This window comes from Branchiostoma floridae, chromosome 2, assembly GCF_000003815.2.
Source record: "Branchiostoma floridae strain S238N-H82 chromosome 2, Bfl_VNyyK, whole genome shotgun sequence".
Taxonomy (NCBI): Eukaryota; Metazoa; Chordata; class Leptocardii; order Amphioxiformes; family Branchiostomatidae; genus Branchiostoma; species Branchiostoma floridae.
In genome coordinates this window covers 31682523-31701043 of record NC_049980.1, presented here as the reverse complement: position 1 = coordinate 31701043, position 18521 = coordinate 31682523, and the positions used below count along the sequence as shown (strand labels likewise).

At 43.6% G+C, this 18521-nt stretch overlaps 2 protein-coding genes across 2 annotated transcripts in view; one reads left to right on the top strand and one right to left on the bottom strand.

The window, feature by feature from the left end:
• Nucleotides 1–97: 97 nt before the first annotated feature.
• On the bottom strand, nt 98–10289 carry LOC118407366 (arylsulfatase B-like). Its single transcript, XM_035807833.1, has 9 exons — nt 9957–10289; nt 8238–8375; nt 6721–6811; nt 5844–6030; nt 4648–4838; nt 3882–3952; nt 3357–3493; nt 2348–2591; nt 98–406 (listed from the first exon to the last, which is right to left on the bottom strand). The coding sequence occupies exons 1-9, from the start codon at nt 10136–10138 to the stop codon at nt 211–213; spliced, it is 1437 nt and encodes a 478-aa protein (XP_035663726.1). The 5' UTR covers nt 10139–10289; the 3' UTR covers nt 98–210.
• A 6397-nt stretch (nt 10290–16686) lies between these two features.
• The window catches only part of LOC118409179, a 43965-nt gene continuing 42130 nt past the window's right edge, over nt 16687–18521 (top strand). The window contains exon 1 of the mRNA XM_035810047.1: nt 16687–16696. Coding sequence (XP_035665940.1) covers nt 16687–16696 — 10 coding nt within the window. The remainder of the gene's footprint in view (nt 16697–18521) is intronic.

Genomic DNA, 18521 nt, shown 5'->3' with positions numbered 1-18521 from the left:
CGTGAAGTACTGCATCAGTGACACCTAGCTGCAGCGTGAAGTACTGCATCAGTGACAACTAGCTGCAGTCTGAAGATGGTGACAGGTGGTTAGAATGTTGGTGGTTATCTACTATCTAAACCTCTGACTGTTTTCAAAATCATATCCAGTTGCCTGAGTAACTTTTTTTGGCACATCTACTATTTGTGTGCGATTTTCAGAACATATCTCTTATCCAGTGGTGAATCTAGTCACCAATGTACCTGGGTATCCTGTGAGCAGTTTCCAGTCCCCTGACCTGATGGCAGCATGTACTGACGTGTTGAACACACGGTCTCCCCACTGGTGGGGCCGTGGACTGGGAACAGTATTGAACATGGGGTCGATGTTGTGGAGGATCTCCCTCCTTGGAGATGGTTTTCCATCACTGCAGAACAACAAGGGTTACTCCATTATATCATTACTATCCCTGTCCTTGGTGCTGAATGGTCCTCACACTCACAAATACAGGCCTACAGTAACATTACCATCCCTGTCCCTGGTGCTGAACACTCATCACTAACAAATACAGGCTTACAGTAACATTACCATCCCTGTCCCTGGTGCTGAACACTCAACACTCACAAATACAGGCTTACAGTAACATTACTGTCCCTGGTGCTGAACACTCAACACTCACAAATACAGGCCTACAGTAACATTACCGTCCCTGTCCCTGGTGCCGAACACTCATCACTCACAAATACAGGCCTACAGTAACATTACCATCCCTGTCCCTGGTGCTGAACAGTATTCACTCACAAATACAGGCCTACAGTAACATTACAATCCCTGTCCCTGGTGCTGAACACTCATCACACACAAATACAGGCCTACAGTAACATAACAATCCCTGTCCCTGGTGCTAAACACACATCACTCACAAATACAGGCCTATGGTAACATTACCATCCCTGTCCCTTGTGTTGAACAGTGCGCAATCACAAATACAGGACTGCAGTAACATTACTGTCCCTGGTGCTGAACAGTGTTTATTAACAAACACAGGCCTACAGTAACATTACCGTCCCTGTCTCTGGTGCTGAACACTTATCACTCACAAATACAGGCCTACAGTAACATTACCATCCCTGTCCCTGGTGCTGAACACTTATCACTCACAAATACAGGCCTACAGTAACATTACCATCCTTGTCCCTGGTGCTGAACACTCATCACTCACAAATATAGGCTTGCAGTAACATAACCATCCCTGTCCCTGGTGCTGAACACTTATCACTCACAAATACAGGCCTACAGTAACATTACCATCCCTGTCCCTGGTGCTGAACACTTATCACTCACAAATACAGGCCCACATTAACATTACCATCCCTGTCCCTGGTGCTGAACACTTATCACTCACAAATACAGGCCTACAGTAACATTACCATCCCTGTCCCTGGTGCTGAACACTTATCACTCACAAATACAGGCCTACAGTAACATAACAATCCCTGCCCCTGGTGCTGAACACTCAACACTCACAAATACAGGCCTACAGTAACATTACCATCCCTGTCCCTGGTGCTGGACACTCATCACTCACAAATACAGGCTTACAGTAACATTACCATCCCTGTCCCTGGTGCTGAACACTAAACATTACTCAAATACAGGCCCACATTACCATTACCATCCCTGTCCCTGCTGCGGAACACACACCACTCACAAATACAGGCCTACAGTAGCATTACCATCCCTGTCCCTGGTGCTGAACAGCATTCACTCACAAATACAGGCCTACAGTAACATAAGCATCCCTGTCCCTGGTGCTGAACAGTGTTCACTAACAAATACAGGCTTACAATAACATTACCCCACCTGTCACTGGTGCTGAACAGCATTCACTCATAAATTCACTTACTCACTCACTCACTCACTCACTCACTCACTCACTCACTCACTCACTCACTCACTCACTCACTCACTCACTCACTCACTCACTCACTCACTCACTCACTCACTCACTCACTCACTCACTCACTCACTCACTCACTCGTTCATTCAATTTACTCATCCCTCACAAATACAGGCCTAAAGTAGGCCTAGCTAAAGGTAGCGTTACATCCAACAGGAGGGGGCCATATTATTAGCAACACCATATAGCTGCATTTAAACATATTGCAATGAAAATATTTCAGTTTGAAACCAGTGTCTGTAGACTTAATATTCCTACTGTGACAAGTTATGCGTAGTCCCTTCTTTTTACTTTGCTTGCTTTGCATGAATACAGCAGTTAGGTTGTTAACATTGTAACACCAGTCGGGAGGAAAAATACAAAAAAACTATGATAAAACTGTTTACAAAGTTACCCTAGTAGCACTACCTGATGGCTTCCCAGACATCGTGGCCGTCCAGCGGCTTTGTCCCATTGGTGGAACCACTGGCAAGTCCCACCAAAGTAGGGAACCAATCAGAGATGTGGATCAGGGCGTCGCTGGTCCTGCCTTTGGCTTTGATCAGCGGGCTGTTGACAAAGCCGACTCCACGAATCCCCCCTTCCCAGAGTGAGCCCTTCCATCCCCTCAGGGGCCAGTTGATGCCTCCTCGGTCCACGCGACCTCCATTGTCTGAAGAATGGAAAACAGTATCATGCCATAGGCCATAGTAGTAATAATAACAACATGAGAGCTAAAGTTGCCCATACATCAGAACAAGGGGGTCAACCTCCTTGATGAGATGTATTGAGCCCGGTGCCCATCTCCGCTTCAAAGCCCTGGGGCCACACATAGGTGCAAGCACTACAGCAGGGGGCTAGTCCACTGGTAGTGTAGTGTGTTGAGCTTCCATACTTAGCAGAGAAAGAAGTATGTACCATTTTTAAGGGTCTTTGGTATGACCCGGCTACAGCATCCAGTCTTTCTTGGTAGTCAGTCTTCCCAGTCTGTAGACATTGTTATAGATGCTGTAGACACTATCATAGACCATATAACGCTTAGCCTAGTTCATCTTTGTCCGCTACTACTACAATGTACACGTACAAAAAGAGCCTTAAGCTAAGGGCACAACCCACGCAACGTGCAAATACGTGCTGTCTACGTGCCAAAACGTCAGCAATCTTTTGGGATCCGTAAGTGGTATGTACCGCCTCGGTACGAACTCGTTGGAAATCCAACGGATTTTGGAGCACAAGACACGGCATAGAACTTTACGTGCAGGCAAAACTTTGCGTGCCATCGGGCTGCGGATTCGCCCCCTGTACGTGCCAGTACGGGCGACGCGCCTACCCTGTACAGCTTGAACATTTTCAGAAATACGTGCCGGACGTTGTCTCAAAAAAAAAAACGTACAGACAAATTGCACGTACGGCGGGTTGTGCCCTTAGCTTAACTCACCAGTAGAGAAAATCAGCACAGTGTTGTCCCAGAGCCCGTACTGCTTCAAGGCACGAGTCACGTTCCCCACTGCCTGGTCCATGATGGTTGTCATGGCAGCATACACCCTCCTGTTGGTGTCACTGATGTGGCTGTACCTAATGGTACATGTAGTAGAGTTGTAGATGAGTTTCTTTGAACCTTTGTTTATTCAGGAAAGCTCAAATCCGTCCACAGGATGCTTTTCATTGAGGTCATGACGGAAGAGGTAAAGGTCAGATAAAATATAGAACAGAGGTACAGTTTCAATGAGCTTTCATCATTTAAAGTCTAATAAGTTAGCACTGCAAACATTTATCCATTACAGTGTGTGATTAAAGTATATGGTGCTACCGTGAACTCAAAACCACCGTGAACACTCCATTTTCCCGCTACCGTGAAAGTAGATAACCGCAAACTTAGATACATTTACAGTATAACACTATCTCCTGTTGGTAAGTCCTGTCTAGGACAACTGTACACGGAATGGTAATGTACAGTTCCTACCTGCTGATATCCTCCTCTGGTGCCTGGAGAGGGTCGTGCACAGCTTGGAAGGAGAGGAAGAGAAACATAGGCTGTGTAGAAAAAAAGAAGACGTCTGGGGTCAGGGCCTTTAAATTAGCTTGACCACACTTATAAAAATACATGTGCTGTAGCAGGAATTGTGGGCAATATGTCAAAGGTAAAGGCTTCTAATTTGTTACCGGTTCTGGTTGGGACCATTGTCTCAATTTGCATAACCATGTCCAGACGTGCTTAGTTTTTGTCTCAACTTACACATATTACCCACAATTTCTGCAAACGAGTGTATTCAACGAATTGCACCAAACCTTGCTCTTGTCGTGTTGTGCAATGATCTCTATGGCTTTAATTTGCAAACAGGCAAGTGGAGTCAAACCAACCTGCCAAATCTAATTTGATTTGTAGCCTTCCTTACTGAATTTTGAACGGAGCATGGAGAGAAATGGAAAAATGAGCAAATTAACACAAATTATAGGGTTGCAATGTTTGTACTTCACATGGCTACCGCAAATCTGAAAAACTCTACCTAATAGTACAGTGCAATGAATTGCACCAAACATTGCTCTTCTCCTGTTGTGCAATGATCTCTATGGCTTTCTTGGCAAGCAGGTGAGTGGAGTAAGTTCTGCTCTGGTTGAGTTCTGTTCTGGTCCACCCTACTTAGACTGCACACCTTAATCAAAGTCTGGTAATTTCTTACACCTGGGTGGAGTGAGGCATGTGTTGCACAATCTCAGGACTAGCTAACCTTGTTCTTGTCTTGCTGAGCAATGATCTCTATGGCTTTATTAGCAAACAGGTGAGTGGAGTAAGTTCCGTTCTGGTCCGTGACTGGTCTGTCCTGGTCCCTGAGGTCCAGCCCGCTCCAGGTCTGTGGCTGTCCAGGCAAACCGCCCTTCTGCCGGTGGGTCCAGTAGTCCTCAGCACCAGTCAAGTAGCCTGGATAGGTGGGTACCGATACAAAAAAATTACCGATACAGAAAATACAGAAAAGGTATGGTTCAGGTCCAGAGGATCAGGTCCAGGTCCGGACCTGAACCTAGACCCAATTGTTTGTAAATGGGCAATACACAAAAACAAGACAGGTCTATTTTGCCACAAAGAAATCTGCTTGGTTGAGTATTCTATCTTCATGTAAACAATGCTAGTTGAGTTTGTTAAGTTAGATTATAAGTTTGACTGTAGACACTTGATAAAATCAAATCTCCTCTACGATCGTTCGCTCTTGCTATTTTGTTGGACCAGTAAGCCGGTGAAATCTTTTCAATTACTAACCAGTCCAACAGCCGGTCCACTGATTTTCTTAAGGTCTGATTTTCAGGACTGGCCCAACATGAAAAAACCGCACCCACCCCTAAGCTTGGAGAACTGATACAAATTCAATACTGGGACATGTGGCCACAGTTTGTTGTTGTTGTTGTGGAGAACAGACGAAAATCAATGGTTGCACGGAAGTCATCCAGAAAATGAAGTCAGCGTGGCCTTAATAATGTGCAATATCTTCCCGAGGCACAAATTTTGTAGCCTCTACCAGGCTTCGCGGATTGGTGGTCTAATTGTTAGTAATTGGACAAATAAAGTCTATAGTACGCTTGGGGAGCCAGTCAGCAAGAAGGGTATTTTCCTCACTGACGGACCACGGCAAAGTCAATGCAAAATGGACAGAGTACACGGAAACCTGGATTGGAGACAGAAATGCACCACCTGAGTCCTGCCTAAACTAACCACCTAGGGACATCTGCCTTGGGGAATTGGACCAAGAAAAGTTTCGTCACCGGGGTGATGAGCTGACTTAAAGGCACAAAAACAGGGTTTGTCCATTTTACATTAAACTTCTAACTAACAGAGATTTAAGGGTCCAGGGTACTGAATTGGTGAACAATGGCTAAGTTTGCAAGAAATAAGTAGGTTAGTAAAGTTATATAAACTGAAATCAGCACTCACCATAGAAGGTATCGAAGCCCCTGTGTGTGGGTGTGTACTCCTGCTTATAGAAGCCTAGGTGCCACTTGCCCACGATGTGAGTGGAGTACCCCCCCTCCTTCAGTCGCTGGGGGAGAGTCACTTCATCCAGGGGGAGGCCGCTGGGCTGGGGGGGCCAGATCAGACTGTGCTGGAGACCATAACGGATCTGGGGAGAGACAGGAGATGAAAAAAATTACTGGTCTTATTTTCTCTATTGAGCACATTACTGGAAATGCAGAAACTTTCGCGGTGCTTCAATGTTTGCTGTTTTAGCAATGGCCGCTTCACCACAAACTAAAAACCGCCGCAAACATTCTTCCATGGCAGTAAGAGACTGCGGCTGTGCATGGTGCTACCGCAAGCTTAAAACCACCGCGAAAAGTCCTACCGCAAAATTAAATCCTCATGAACTGCATTTACAGTATAATTCCTTTCTGTCACAGTAGGGTTCAAGCACCACCAAACTTACCATGCCAAATGGTCTGACCTTTTGGGGTAGTGGTTATTGGCACTGGGGGCACAGGTTTGGCACCGGTTCAAATCCCGGGAGCCAGGAGACCGTATCTACTCACCTATTACATTTCTGAACAAAATACTATTCTCAGCTGTGTGTCGGCTGCAGTATGCTGGTCGAATAAAAGTGTTTTTTTATAGGAAAACGAACAGGTAAACTTAAGCTCATTGTCACATATTTTGTAGACTCTACCCTGAACTTGAAAATATTTCATTCTTGTTAACAACTTGTAGTGCACCCTGCTGTAAATTTTGAGGCATCGAACCCCCTCTTTTTGGGATCCTAAGAATGTAAATCCCCATAGACAAAAAACTGTGTTCTGCTACCTTAATCCACATTTACCTGGTACCGCCCTGTCATGAGTTGACACCTGGATGGGCTACAGAGGGGCTGGACGTAGTAGTTCTCCAGCTTCACTCCTTCAGCTGCCAGCCTGTCACAAACAACATTAGAAACATGATGTTTATGGACTTCAATTATGTAACGCAAAACATGTCTACATCAACTTTGCTTGGCTGAAGATTTGCCCAAGGCTAAGGAGGATCTATCTATCTATCTATCTATCTATCTAAGTACTGGCCAAAACCTGGTCAGGTAGGTGCACAGTAGTATGATCGGTGATGGTGCAAAAAGTAGGTGCAATAAACGAGAACAAGAAAAGGGAAGGATGGAGTGAGAGAATCTGATGATGTCTATCCGTGCAACCAGCATGGCCAGATGATGATGATGAATAATGTAATCTTTTAATACATTTTGCTAATTGCTACCTTAACCTCAATGAAAACCTGTGTGATGAAGGTTAGACATCCAGGTAACAAGCTATGCAAAATAGCAGTCACTCAAGCAACTGGATATGATTTAGGAAACGGTTGAACATTTCTGCTTGTATCCACTGCCTTTCACCCGTGACTCTGAGCAGATCTGTTAATGACCAGGTTTTGTACCCTATGAATTGATATTTGAATGTTCATCTGTAACAGTATTCAACACTATGTGACAATTTTAAACCATATATCCGTGCACAAAATCAAGTGCTTACCAACAAGCTTGCGATCACTCCTCTGATCCTTCTCAAGTTGAAATGACCCAGAGCCTATGTCACACATCCAGACCGGAAGTGTGACGTCAGCAAAGGGTCAAAGGTGCTAACGGCAGTTGGTATCGGCCCCCATTTCGGTTGAGGGAAGGTTGGTGGGCTCTGATGTAAATGGCCTCTTTCACTAATATCCTCTTTCACGGGTGCCGATACCAACTTCCAAATACCTTTGACCCTTTGCTGACGTCACACTTCCGGTCTGGATGTGTGACTTTTAATAGGCTTTGCGTCATTTCAACTTGATAAGGATCAGAGGACTGATCGAAAGCTTGCTGGTAAGCGATTTGTTTTGTGCACAGATATTGATAGTTTAAAATTGTAACATAATATGAATTGGTATGTAAAGGAGGTGAAGACAAATTTTACATAGCTGTCTACATCACTGTAGGTAGATAAATATCATTATCACCTTTTCTAACACCTGCAATACTGTAAATGTAAGTTCGCATGGATTTAAATTTGCTGTAGAGGGAAAATGGAGTGTTCTCAGTGGTTTTGAGTTCGCGGGAGCGCCATCTTCTGTAGTCACATACTGTATTGGAAAAATGTTCGCGGTGGTTTTGAGTTTGCGGTGAATTGGCAACGCGAAAACCGCAACATAAAACCACCGCAAACATTTTTTTGGGGCATTGTGGGAAATGTTCAATAAATTCATTATGAATTTTGACACTCTTCTTTTTTTTTTTTTAAAAGACAAATCTATCAAGCTATCATTGTTCAGGCATATCCTGTCTAACCGGCTGTGACGCCAAAGCAGTCTCACCTGTCCAAGTTGGGAGTGTGGATGACCGATCCATGGTAGCCGATGTCGTTCCAGCCGTAGTCGTCCGCCAAGATGAAAACTATGTTGGGTTTGCCGCTGGAGGACTGCGCAGAGGTTTGTTCGCTTTGGTAGAAACATCTGGAAGTAATATGTAAAAATCTTCGTGTAATGTTATGAGAAGAAGATTTGGTGGAGGGGCATATTGTTTGTGCATGCAATAGTTTACCTTTGAATTAACTCAAGAGAAAATTGATGGATTTTTATGAAAATCTAGTGCGTGGTTTCGTCATGACATGAAAGACATGATCAATTTGGCTCCCTGGCAGCTTTCGTTGGTAGTGCAGTAGAACTTTTGGGTTTGGTGTCAGATGTGGAAAAAGAGTGATGTTTAATATCTCTAACGGGAGGTGCCCCAACACAGTACGCTTTTTCTTGCGCTCAAACTCATGGCGCTCCATCGCTAGTTGCCTGAGAGTGGTCAAATTTTGATGACTGAATTTTTTACACATAGATTTGAACAACATACTTGAATAAGAAATGCATTCATGTGGTTCATGAACCTTTCGCGCTGCGTGTTACAAGCGGCAAACACTGCGAGACAATTTCGTGTATGTAACCTTCCAATTTTGTGCTACGCTGGACAGTGTGCCTAACTCGGTACGCTTTTTTTACATTTTGCTCTCTTCAGAAGTAAGTGGTAAATTTAAGTACACAGAAGAAAAATTAATAGTATCATATTTTAGCTTTCTTTTGACAGTAAAATCGTGACTGTATGTACTTCTTGTCTCACATGAGGAAGGCTGTACCTAGAACGATCCAGCTGATGTTTTTACGGGCAATGGGCTGAATGCACTGATTGTGAATGCCCGACTAAAAATACCATTGCGAAAAAACGACACCGCCAACATCAACAAAACTCTGTCTGATTATATGAAAATATCATCTACATCTCTCTATCAAGTCTTATTTTCATAGACAGCACGAATCGTTTGTTACAGTCAAATAAATCTTTGGAGCGTTCTCTAGTCTGCCACCTTCACGGCCACACTCCCTTGGGAGTACAATGGTGGCAATGTTTATGTCGCTTCCTCTTGGTTGCTTTTCTACTCAACAAACATTTGAAGACCCATATTCATAGTGTTTTATGGAGCTTTATTTATGTGTATCATGGCAGTTTGTGACTGCTTGAAAGAGTTCGTATAGTTAGCGACACGAGCCGCCAATACGCAGAGGCCGGTGACTGCAGTGATTCAGCACTGTCAACATTACTGTTAGAATTCTGTTTTTAAAAAAAAACATGAAGTAAATATGTTAAAGTATACTTGGAATGCAAATTAAAGCTGTGTGCATGGACTTGGTTTATTTACCTTTGTAATCAGCATAGTCAGTGGTAACAAACACGGTGTACTTATGGATGATGAGATCAGCAAAAAATCCGTTCCGTCTTACGACGGGGACCGTCTTAGGGCGGCCCCCGTTAGTAGAGTAGAGTTCTTCTGGCACAGGTAGGAACGTTGGGTGACTGTTTGTGCATGTATGGTTTAACTCAATAAGCTATGAATTGGTTGTTTAAATGAGATTTGGCAGGGTGGTCTCAAATAAATTATTATCAGATTATGATCCCCCTGGTGGTTTTTATTGGTACTGCTGAGTTAACAACTTCCGGGTTCTGTGTGGGACGCGAAAGAAAGGTGAATGGGATCAGGTTACAATCCTTACCTCTTGGATGTCAGAATACACCACGTCCTGACGTCTAACAGACTTCTGGAAGCAGGATACGCTAACAGCAACAACACGACAACGGCTGCACACACGAGCAGGGCCCGAGGAACCGACGACAACAAACGCTGGGAAAACGCGAACAGGCCAGACGAACGCCAACTAGACGGGCGAGCCATCATAGCCTGACTTACTTTAAGTCTTAACTTCTTTCTAGCTGCCCTTCCACTTAAGTCAGGCAGCTATGGAAGGAGGCCCAATTAGCGAGCGATTGAGTAGCACTGCACAGGCTATAGCTACAGTCATCACACACAACATCCGCCACGCCACAAACTCACGGCGTTGAACTCTGAAATGTTCAAAGTTTCGACCTTGGACCATTCCATTGGGAAATTTGACGGGGGTGGTACACAAGGTGATAAAAATAGAATGTGTTTCCGGATACGTATCTTACTAAGCTATCTCTGAAAATCGAGATATTATTTTGGGTGTGCCTGTTTGTGTGTGTGTGTGTGTGTGTTTGTGTGTGCGCGCGCGCGTCTGAGTTTCCTGGTTTTGTAGTCAGATTGGTCAGACTGAGCATAAAGCAAGAACCCCTTGATGGGTTATGAAGATATTTGGTATGCGGGTAACGTTAGGTGTTGGGAAGACGAAGGTTTCTTACACACACAAAATCTGGTTTTTAACGGGATTGGTTAGGCAATAACTATACATCGAGATAGCGGGGAACATTTGTTTTGAAGACTGATAGATTGTAGACAGGAGGGAGACAGTTGTCATCGAGGGAATTCCAAAGTTTGGCAGCCGGGGAAAGAAACTTGCTGTCGAAAGACTTTGAGATCGGTGATTGAACAGTATAGCGTTGTGAGTTTGAAGACCTAGTGTTGCGCTGAAAGGCTTTCAGTGGAGGGACAAGTAGTGTGAGATCATAAGGGCAATAGCCATGGTAGTCAATCTCCAACCAGATCCACGGTGCGTAAATGTAGTATCAAACTTACCTCCAGTGCCCGTTTTACTCCCCTATTAATAGCCGGCTATACTCCCTGGCCAGCGTTGATACTATCTTATGGCACCGTAGGATCTGCTGCTTGGAGATTGATGGTAGTGCCGGTAGCAAAGAGAGAGGGACGCAACGTGATCTGCCCTTGGTGCTGAATACATTTCCCTTGGAGGAAGACGGAGTATCCCTGCCCTGACCACACTGACGGTGATAATCTCTACCACTACGCCATGTACCAGACTCCCGCCTGGCAGAATACAGTGAATGACATTTTTTTTGTATTTATTGTTACTGTATAATTCAGGAAGTTGTATAGAATTCTAAACCATTTACCATTCAAAAATTCATATTGAAAAATGACTAGATATATTACACTGAACGACCTGCTACACCTAATAATAACATTCGCTACATGTACTTAACTGCATGCATTGTTTCATGCTATCTAGCAATTATGCACCTACAGTACTTGGTAGCAACGAGCTCCAATCTACATTAGCTCTAGGAAAATACGAAGTTTTTGACACATCATTCATCAATCCTCCGTTGATAACTCTGAAAATTGGAGGTATATTTTGTTTTTGTTCTTCTGAGATGATAGTAGGTGCTTAGTAGTTGGTACCACTTTGAGCATGTCTAAAACTGGCGCGTAATCCGACGGTTAAGTAACGCTGTCTTTCAAGTCGTGAGTTCGAACCCCGCCTGTTGTCATATCTTTTCACTCACCCGACGCACACACTAGTGGGAATGGTCGCAGTCCGTATTGAGGTCGTGGTCCACTGTTCATCATTTTGCTTGTCGAAAAGAGAATTTCTCCGGTGTACAACGAACCTGTAAATTCTGTACGGCAGTCTGAGCGGCAGTGGTTCAATAATACTTTGAAGATTTGAATTCGCTTTCTATCCCCCAGAACCTTCAAACGTACCGATGAGCCGTTAGCCTCACAAGTTCTGAAATTATTTCTTCTTCTTCTTCTTCCTCATCTTCTTTCCTTGTTTAGGATCGGCTGGTAAGGGCCGCAGCCTCCCTGGAATAGAGTTTTTTTAGAAAGAATTACAAACACTCTACGCTATTCATAGTAGTACTTTTCTTTGACCCTGGAATCATATATGACATTCTTATACGTTTTGTGATATTTGTTTTAGCAATCCACGGCATCTATCTGCCTTTTTTTTTAAAGCTGCTTTGTACGATTATCAGTATGGTGGAAATTTTCTATTTATTTCTGGAAACGGCCGAAAATTGATGTGCGCGCGGAGGTATAGCCTCTACCAGGCTCCCCAGGCTGCTGGAAAAATAGTCGAAATTGGCCAAATAGACAGAAAACACACCTTAGGTCGCAAACCGTACTCCTCGGCCAACCAACTTGGCTCCTCTGGTGTGTTTTCTGTCTATCTGGCCAATTTCTACTATTTTTCCAGCGACCTGGGGAGCCTGGAAGAGGCTACGGATGTCATCCACATCATTAACGCTAGTTCACCTTTATTCGTGGGGTAACCTATATCCGTTGTTTAAAAAAAGTAATTATGGATACAGTACTAAGTCAACGGACATTCAATATACGGTTTGAAACCACCGTCTGTCAACTTGGTATCCCCAAATACCTTGGGTTTTTTTTCTATGAACAACGGACATAGGTTAACCCGCGGATAAAGGTGAACTAGAGTTAAATCAACATGGCCTAATGCTGTTGCAGGGGTCACTGAATCCCACCTGGAGTAGAGTTGCCTTCCTGTTCACGTGCTCGCTCCCACTCGTCCCTCCTGTGCCGACGGATCTCCTCAACTCGGCGGTGATCTTCCTCCGTGAGGGGCTGCCTCTTCGGCGGAGTGTGGCCGGGCTGAAACTTCCCCGAGAGGGGCCCCTTGTTGTTGTCACGCCTTCTCTTTCTCCTGAAGGTGTTCGGCTTCCTCACTTTAGCCATACTGTCCGCTCGCGGTATGATGCTCACGACTTTCCTCTGACGCCTATATCGCTATAGGCTATAACGTTATGACAAAGACAGGCTACTAGTAGCCACCTGACCGATCGCCTGGGTTCGAATGACTGTTTCCGACATGTCACATCTGCACAGGGGTCAGTTAAGGTATTCTTTCCGGTATCGAGGCTTTTTGTACTTTATTCAAAAACTGATAGGTGGCGCTTCCATTCAAGCATCACTGTAAATGCAGAAATGTTCGCGGTTTTCGCGAACTTAAAACCACCGCGAACATTTTTCCATGGCAGTAAAGCACAACCCGCCGTACGTGCAAATACGTGCTGTCTACGTGCCAAATAAGTAGGATTTTGGAGCACGCAGACACGCCGTAGAACTTTACATGCAGGCAAAACTTTGTGACATGCACCCTCCCTGCTCTTGCCAGTCGTTCCCGACGTTTTCAGAAATACGTGTCGGACGTGGCCTCCCAAAAAATCGTACGGACAAATTGCACGTACGGCGGGTTGTGCCCTTAGCTTACGAGACTAGAGTGCATGCTGCTAGGTACCGCGAACTCGCATAGTCTCTTTAGCGAATGCCCACAAACGCCCACTCTAGAGAAGTCCACGCTGCACGAATCTCATTTTTTTGCATGGAATATGTCCACGTTGTGCTCCCATGTATTAATTCTGAGTTTCAAGTCAATCCATCCACCCGAAGTGACATAAATCAAAGTTGACGATTTTCGAACGCCCAGAAAAAAGTCTTTTTAGCGAATGCCCACTATATCCACAAAAATATCGGCCGCGGCGCAACGTCACCGACACCTCACATGCAGTTGATAGAAAATATTAAGGTCTACGTTTGACAGAAATATGAACCAAAGAAACATTTTAGTTTGTCAGATTTCGTACGTCAAAGTTAGCGAAAAATCACATTTTGTCAAAATCACGGAAAGTGACCTACTTCCGGTAGTAACCACACGCTAACAAAGTAACAGCCCTAACTTTGCAAGGATTCAGTTAATAGCTTTTTTATGTATCTATGCTTGTTATAAATTTCAAGCAAAAATATTCACCACTTTGAGACTTATTGCTCCTCAAAGTTGGGCAAAAAATTACTTTTTTATGCCTGCAAACATGGTATTGTTTTGAGGCTGCCCATGGACTGACAGCTTCGTGTACATCAACATCACACCTATTTGGTATAAGCCTAGGCATCATTCTAACAAGATCCTTTTCAATTTTTCGTTGCGTTAAAGTATTTTGGCGGTTATCGGGTCCTAACCTTGCCCAATTTCCATGTTGCCGACATGCAAAAATCTGTGAAAATGGCCTCAAAACTTGTTTGGGCTGTTGCCATGGCAACAATGAGTTTTGACCGGAAAGAAAGCTATTTTCAGTGTAACACCAACAGTGTTAGTATTTACCATGTCATGTGTTATAGCGTCACGTGTACATTCTTTGTAATAATGCTATGCGAACTTTGTTGTATCATTGTACTTACCTCTGTGTTAGCTATTGCTCTATGTAATGATACTGTATTTCCCTCCCAAGGTTAGCCCTTGAATATCCTATAGTTGGGTAAGCTTGGCTGATAGTACAGCCAGACTAATAAAGAAACGCCCATTCATCACCATGTCATAAAATACAAACACCGCTGCCATGGTGTCTCCGGGGGGTGCAGGAATATTACAGGCGTAAACAGTGTTGTTGGTCCTCGTGACATGGTACAAGAAATGACCTTGAATCCTGGTGAATACGTACAAGTGTTCTTCTGTATTTTTGTCGAATCGATGCCTTATAAATAAGCTTTAAAACCTTTGGATGCATTGTAACAATATTTGGTATGTGGGTAGGAGTTTGGAAGACGATTTTGTACCCCTTTTGTATCTTTTGTCCTGGACATGGTATGGATTTGAATCTCTTGTAAGTTCATCACTTTGCACAAATGTGCACTGTATTTGCATAATTCATTTTGACATGTGAACGTGGAATTCTGTCAAATGAATCGACACTCGCACATACGATACCATGTGTAATTTTGGCTTAAAGACTCATTTCAAAATGAGTATATTTATTTGCATATTCAATCGGACATGATGAAACAAAGGCTCTAAATAGTTAATTTATGCGTTGCTTACTTGCTTAAGTCGAGGAATCTTGTGTTGAGTCGAGACGGCTGCCAATGTTTCCCTGTCGCTAACGGAGGTATGACATCTCCGAACTCTTTCTTTGCTCATTTCTTAGTCATGAAATATGATATGAATATCATTTGGACATCTTGCACTGCCGAATAAGTCTCATGGGAATATTATTAACACACAGGTGCATAAGCATTAACAAAATATAATAACATTCGAATCAGCACTACTTACGCTAACGTTGTGTATTCCCATTACTTACACTTTCTCCACAAGGCGGACGGAACTGCAACATTTTGCATTTTCGTCGGGTGTATATTGTTTGAATTGATAGGAGAAAATCGACGAGAGGATACAGTTTTCGATACAGAAATCATCGTAAAGTTCGTCTATCGGAGCTAGGGCGTGGAACTGTATGCATCATTGAACATCATCGGGCCATTGTACGTTTGTACATCGTCAACATTTCTGACTGCCCATATCTCACAGCGGCGCACGCAATAGCTGAGGTGTGGAGTGTTCCAATCCATCGAGAGAGTGAGAGAGAGAGAGAGAGAGAGAGAGAGAATTCATCAAGATTCAACCGTGACATAGGGTGTGTTTTCAGTCGCACAGACGACACATACAGGGAAGCATCTTCAGCAATGTGGCGGTTTTCCCGAATCGTTGACATCTTGGTTCTGTTGGTCTGTTTTGGACATCCTTCGGAAGGGCGGACGTTGCTTCCCTCTACCAGTGAGTAGTCTCATAGCGGAAATTAATTAAAGAGCAATGTGGATGCTAGTGACTAGTGGTGTGTCGGGTGGTCGCCCATTTGTAAGTTTGAGTTTTAAGTCAATTCAGTTGAAGAGTCCTCACTGCCTTTTCAGTAAATATCAAAATGCGCAGATAAAAGTACAGATCTCCACTAACAGAATCACCTACTCTACCAGATTGGAATCTCTGAACCTGACACACATAAAGCCACCTTTGTTTGTTGGATATTCTATTTATGTGTAGTAATATATGTCTTGATGTACGGTGGAATTGGCCACACGAATTTTGCATTTGATGCATAGATAGTTTTATGCACAGAAACGTAAAAGCTGTGCAACAGGTGAACGTGTGCTTGTTCCATCACGTCTTCTCCTTTGCCCTGTTTAATAATTGTCAGATCAAATACATCACGAATACTAGTTTTTAAAAGAATCTCTTACTATTCCATTGGCACGCCTATATTTTATATTGACATGTTATAGTTCAGCGTTATTTTCGTTTTCCAGTCTGCCCAATGCAACCAATGCAAGAAGTAGTGGTGCGTACCTAAAGCCAGGACTTGGAATTGGACCTAAAAATGTTCAGGTCCAAGTCCAAAAAAAAAACCCTACATGTCCAGAGCAAAGTCCGGACTTGCAAAATGCTAGTTGTCACTTATGTTCCCTATTTTTGTTCTAAACCATCTAAAACCTTCCATAGACGGCGAAATTTGCACTGGAAAAAGACAAAAAACATTTCGTGTTTACACTGGCATGTATTTTTCACATTGCATTTCAATTCATGCTAACATGCAATTTTATATGCACCATCCCCCCTCCCCATCCCAAAAAAATTCTAGTGCAAAAATATGCAATGACTTTAATAAAGACCTGAACCTGAACTGTTGGACCTGAATCCGGACCTGAACCTGAATATGGGTCTAGGTACGCACCACTAGCAAGAAGTATTCCTTTTCATTGACACCATATTTCTCAAAATCAAATTCGGGAGAGTATTTTTTTCCGTGTGTTTAGACACCATATTCAAAATTCAACCATCCGAGTTCTAATACTTACACAATATCCGAGGGCGTTACCCTATGCAAGGACGTCCTTGCCCTTTGTTCCTTTGTGTTTGCCCGGTGCTTCTTGGAAATTCTGGCTAAGCTGAATCTGTTATTGTCTGGCACACAAAGCGTGGTTTAACGACAAAGGGCCTGACAATTCGTGGAGAAACACTCCCCAGGGAAATCACCAGGGGAGAAACACCATCCACAATATAGTGTATATTTCACACCTCATTAAGTCTAAAGGTACAAGATCACTTCGCTCTAGCTCTGTCAGAGAATGTTTCAAATGACTTAGGGCTCGAAATACCACCTGCATATGCAGGTTAGTGCAGGTAAAATTGGAGCTGTGCAGGTATTTCTGGTGTCTTCCTGCACCTAACCTTCACTGGTCCATATACTGGGTTTTGTACATAAATGTCCTATGATGTAGGTGTATGTGGATTGTTATTAGCTGCATTGACTGTTACCACCTATGAAACGAAAAGAAAAAAAATATCAATGGTTCCTGGACAATTTTAGTATGATCCATACTTCCTAAATTCAGAGTGGTGCAGGTAAAATTTGTCTAGTGCAGGTAATTTTCAACGTTGCCTGCACCAGTGCAGGTACAAGGAAAAAAGTATTTCGAGCCCTGTCATCTATAACGTGTTGGAATCAGTGAATTTGGGATCACACTGACAAACACTGACAAACATTCATATTCTGAAAATATGAATAGCGAGAAAACCCCAGCTGATTTTAATTCATTCATTCAAATCGTCGTGGTTAAAATTAGTTTATGAGACGCTTTTTTTCGGAAGCTGCCCATGGCCAGTGAAAAACTCGGTTTTTGTTAACACTACCATGATGTTAGACTTTACTTATAATTAGGCCTTTTTTTTTAACAAATGACAAATTATGCGTACATGGTGGGACCGCGTGGCGCAGTGGCGGCATGTTCGGCTCGAGACCGAGAGGTTGCGGGTTTGAATCCCGCTGCTGTGCCCTTGGGAAAGGCACTTTACACGATTTTCCTCACTTAACTCAGGTGTAAATGAGTGTCTAGCTGCGGCTTTGTGGCCGAGACAGGCCTTAGGGACATGTTTGGGCATGACGAACCCGCCATGTCGGGAGTAGGAGGAACCCCTTACATCCTTGGTCGGAAGTCCTCCTTCGGATACTCCGAACAACAAAGCTGCATCTGCTGAAGCCGTCTCACACGTGTCATACAGTTCTGTCCCAGTAAGACTCCAGTAGACGAGAGGGTGGAGAAAGAATTGCACCATAAAAAAAGTCATGTGCAGGCCAGGCAAACAGGTAAATGCCTGTCTGCCTGCTCATCTGTTGAATCGACAGGAGAATCCAAAACATTTTGCACACAGAGGGACGAAGGTATTTGGTGCGAAAATAAAGAAAAGTATATATTTTTTTTTCAATGAGGTGATTTGATTTTGGAACGGCCATCCTTTGCACTGGGATATTGTTGATCATTGTTGGACTGGTGGGTGTATGGTCCATTTTCACCAAAGAACTTCTACCATGTCCTTTTATATTTCATTCCATGTGATGTCTTACTCAATCTATATCTACAATGCCCAGTGTATAATGGTATTTATGTCATACCTGTGACGCGAAAACGTTCGATACGGGTGTTCCGGACCGGGCCGTACGCTTCCGTATCGCACAGGTTTGAAAGGCGTATCACACAGGCTCCATTCGAG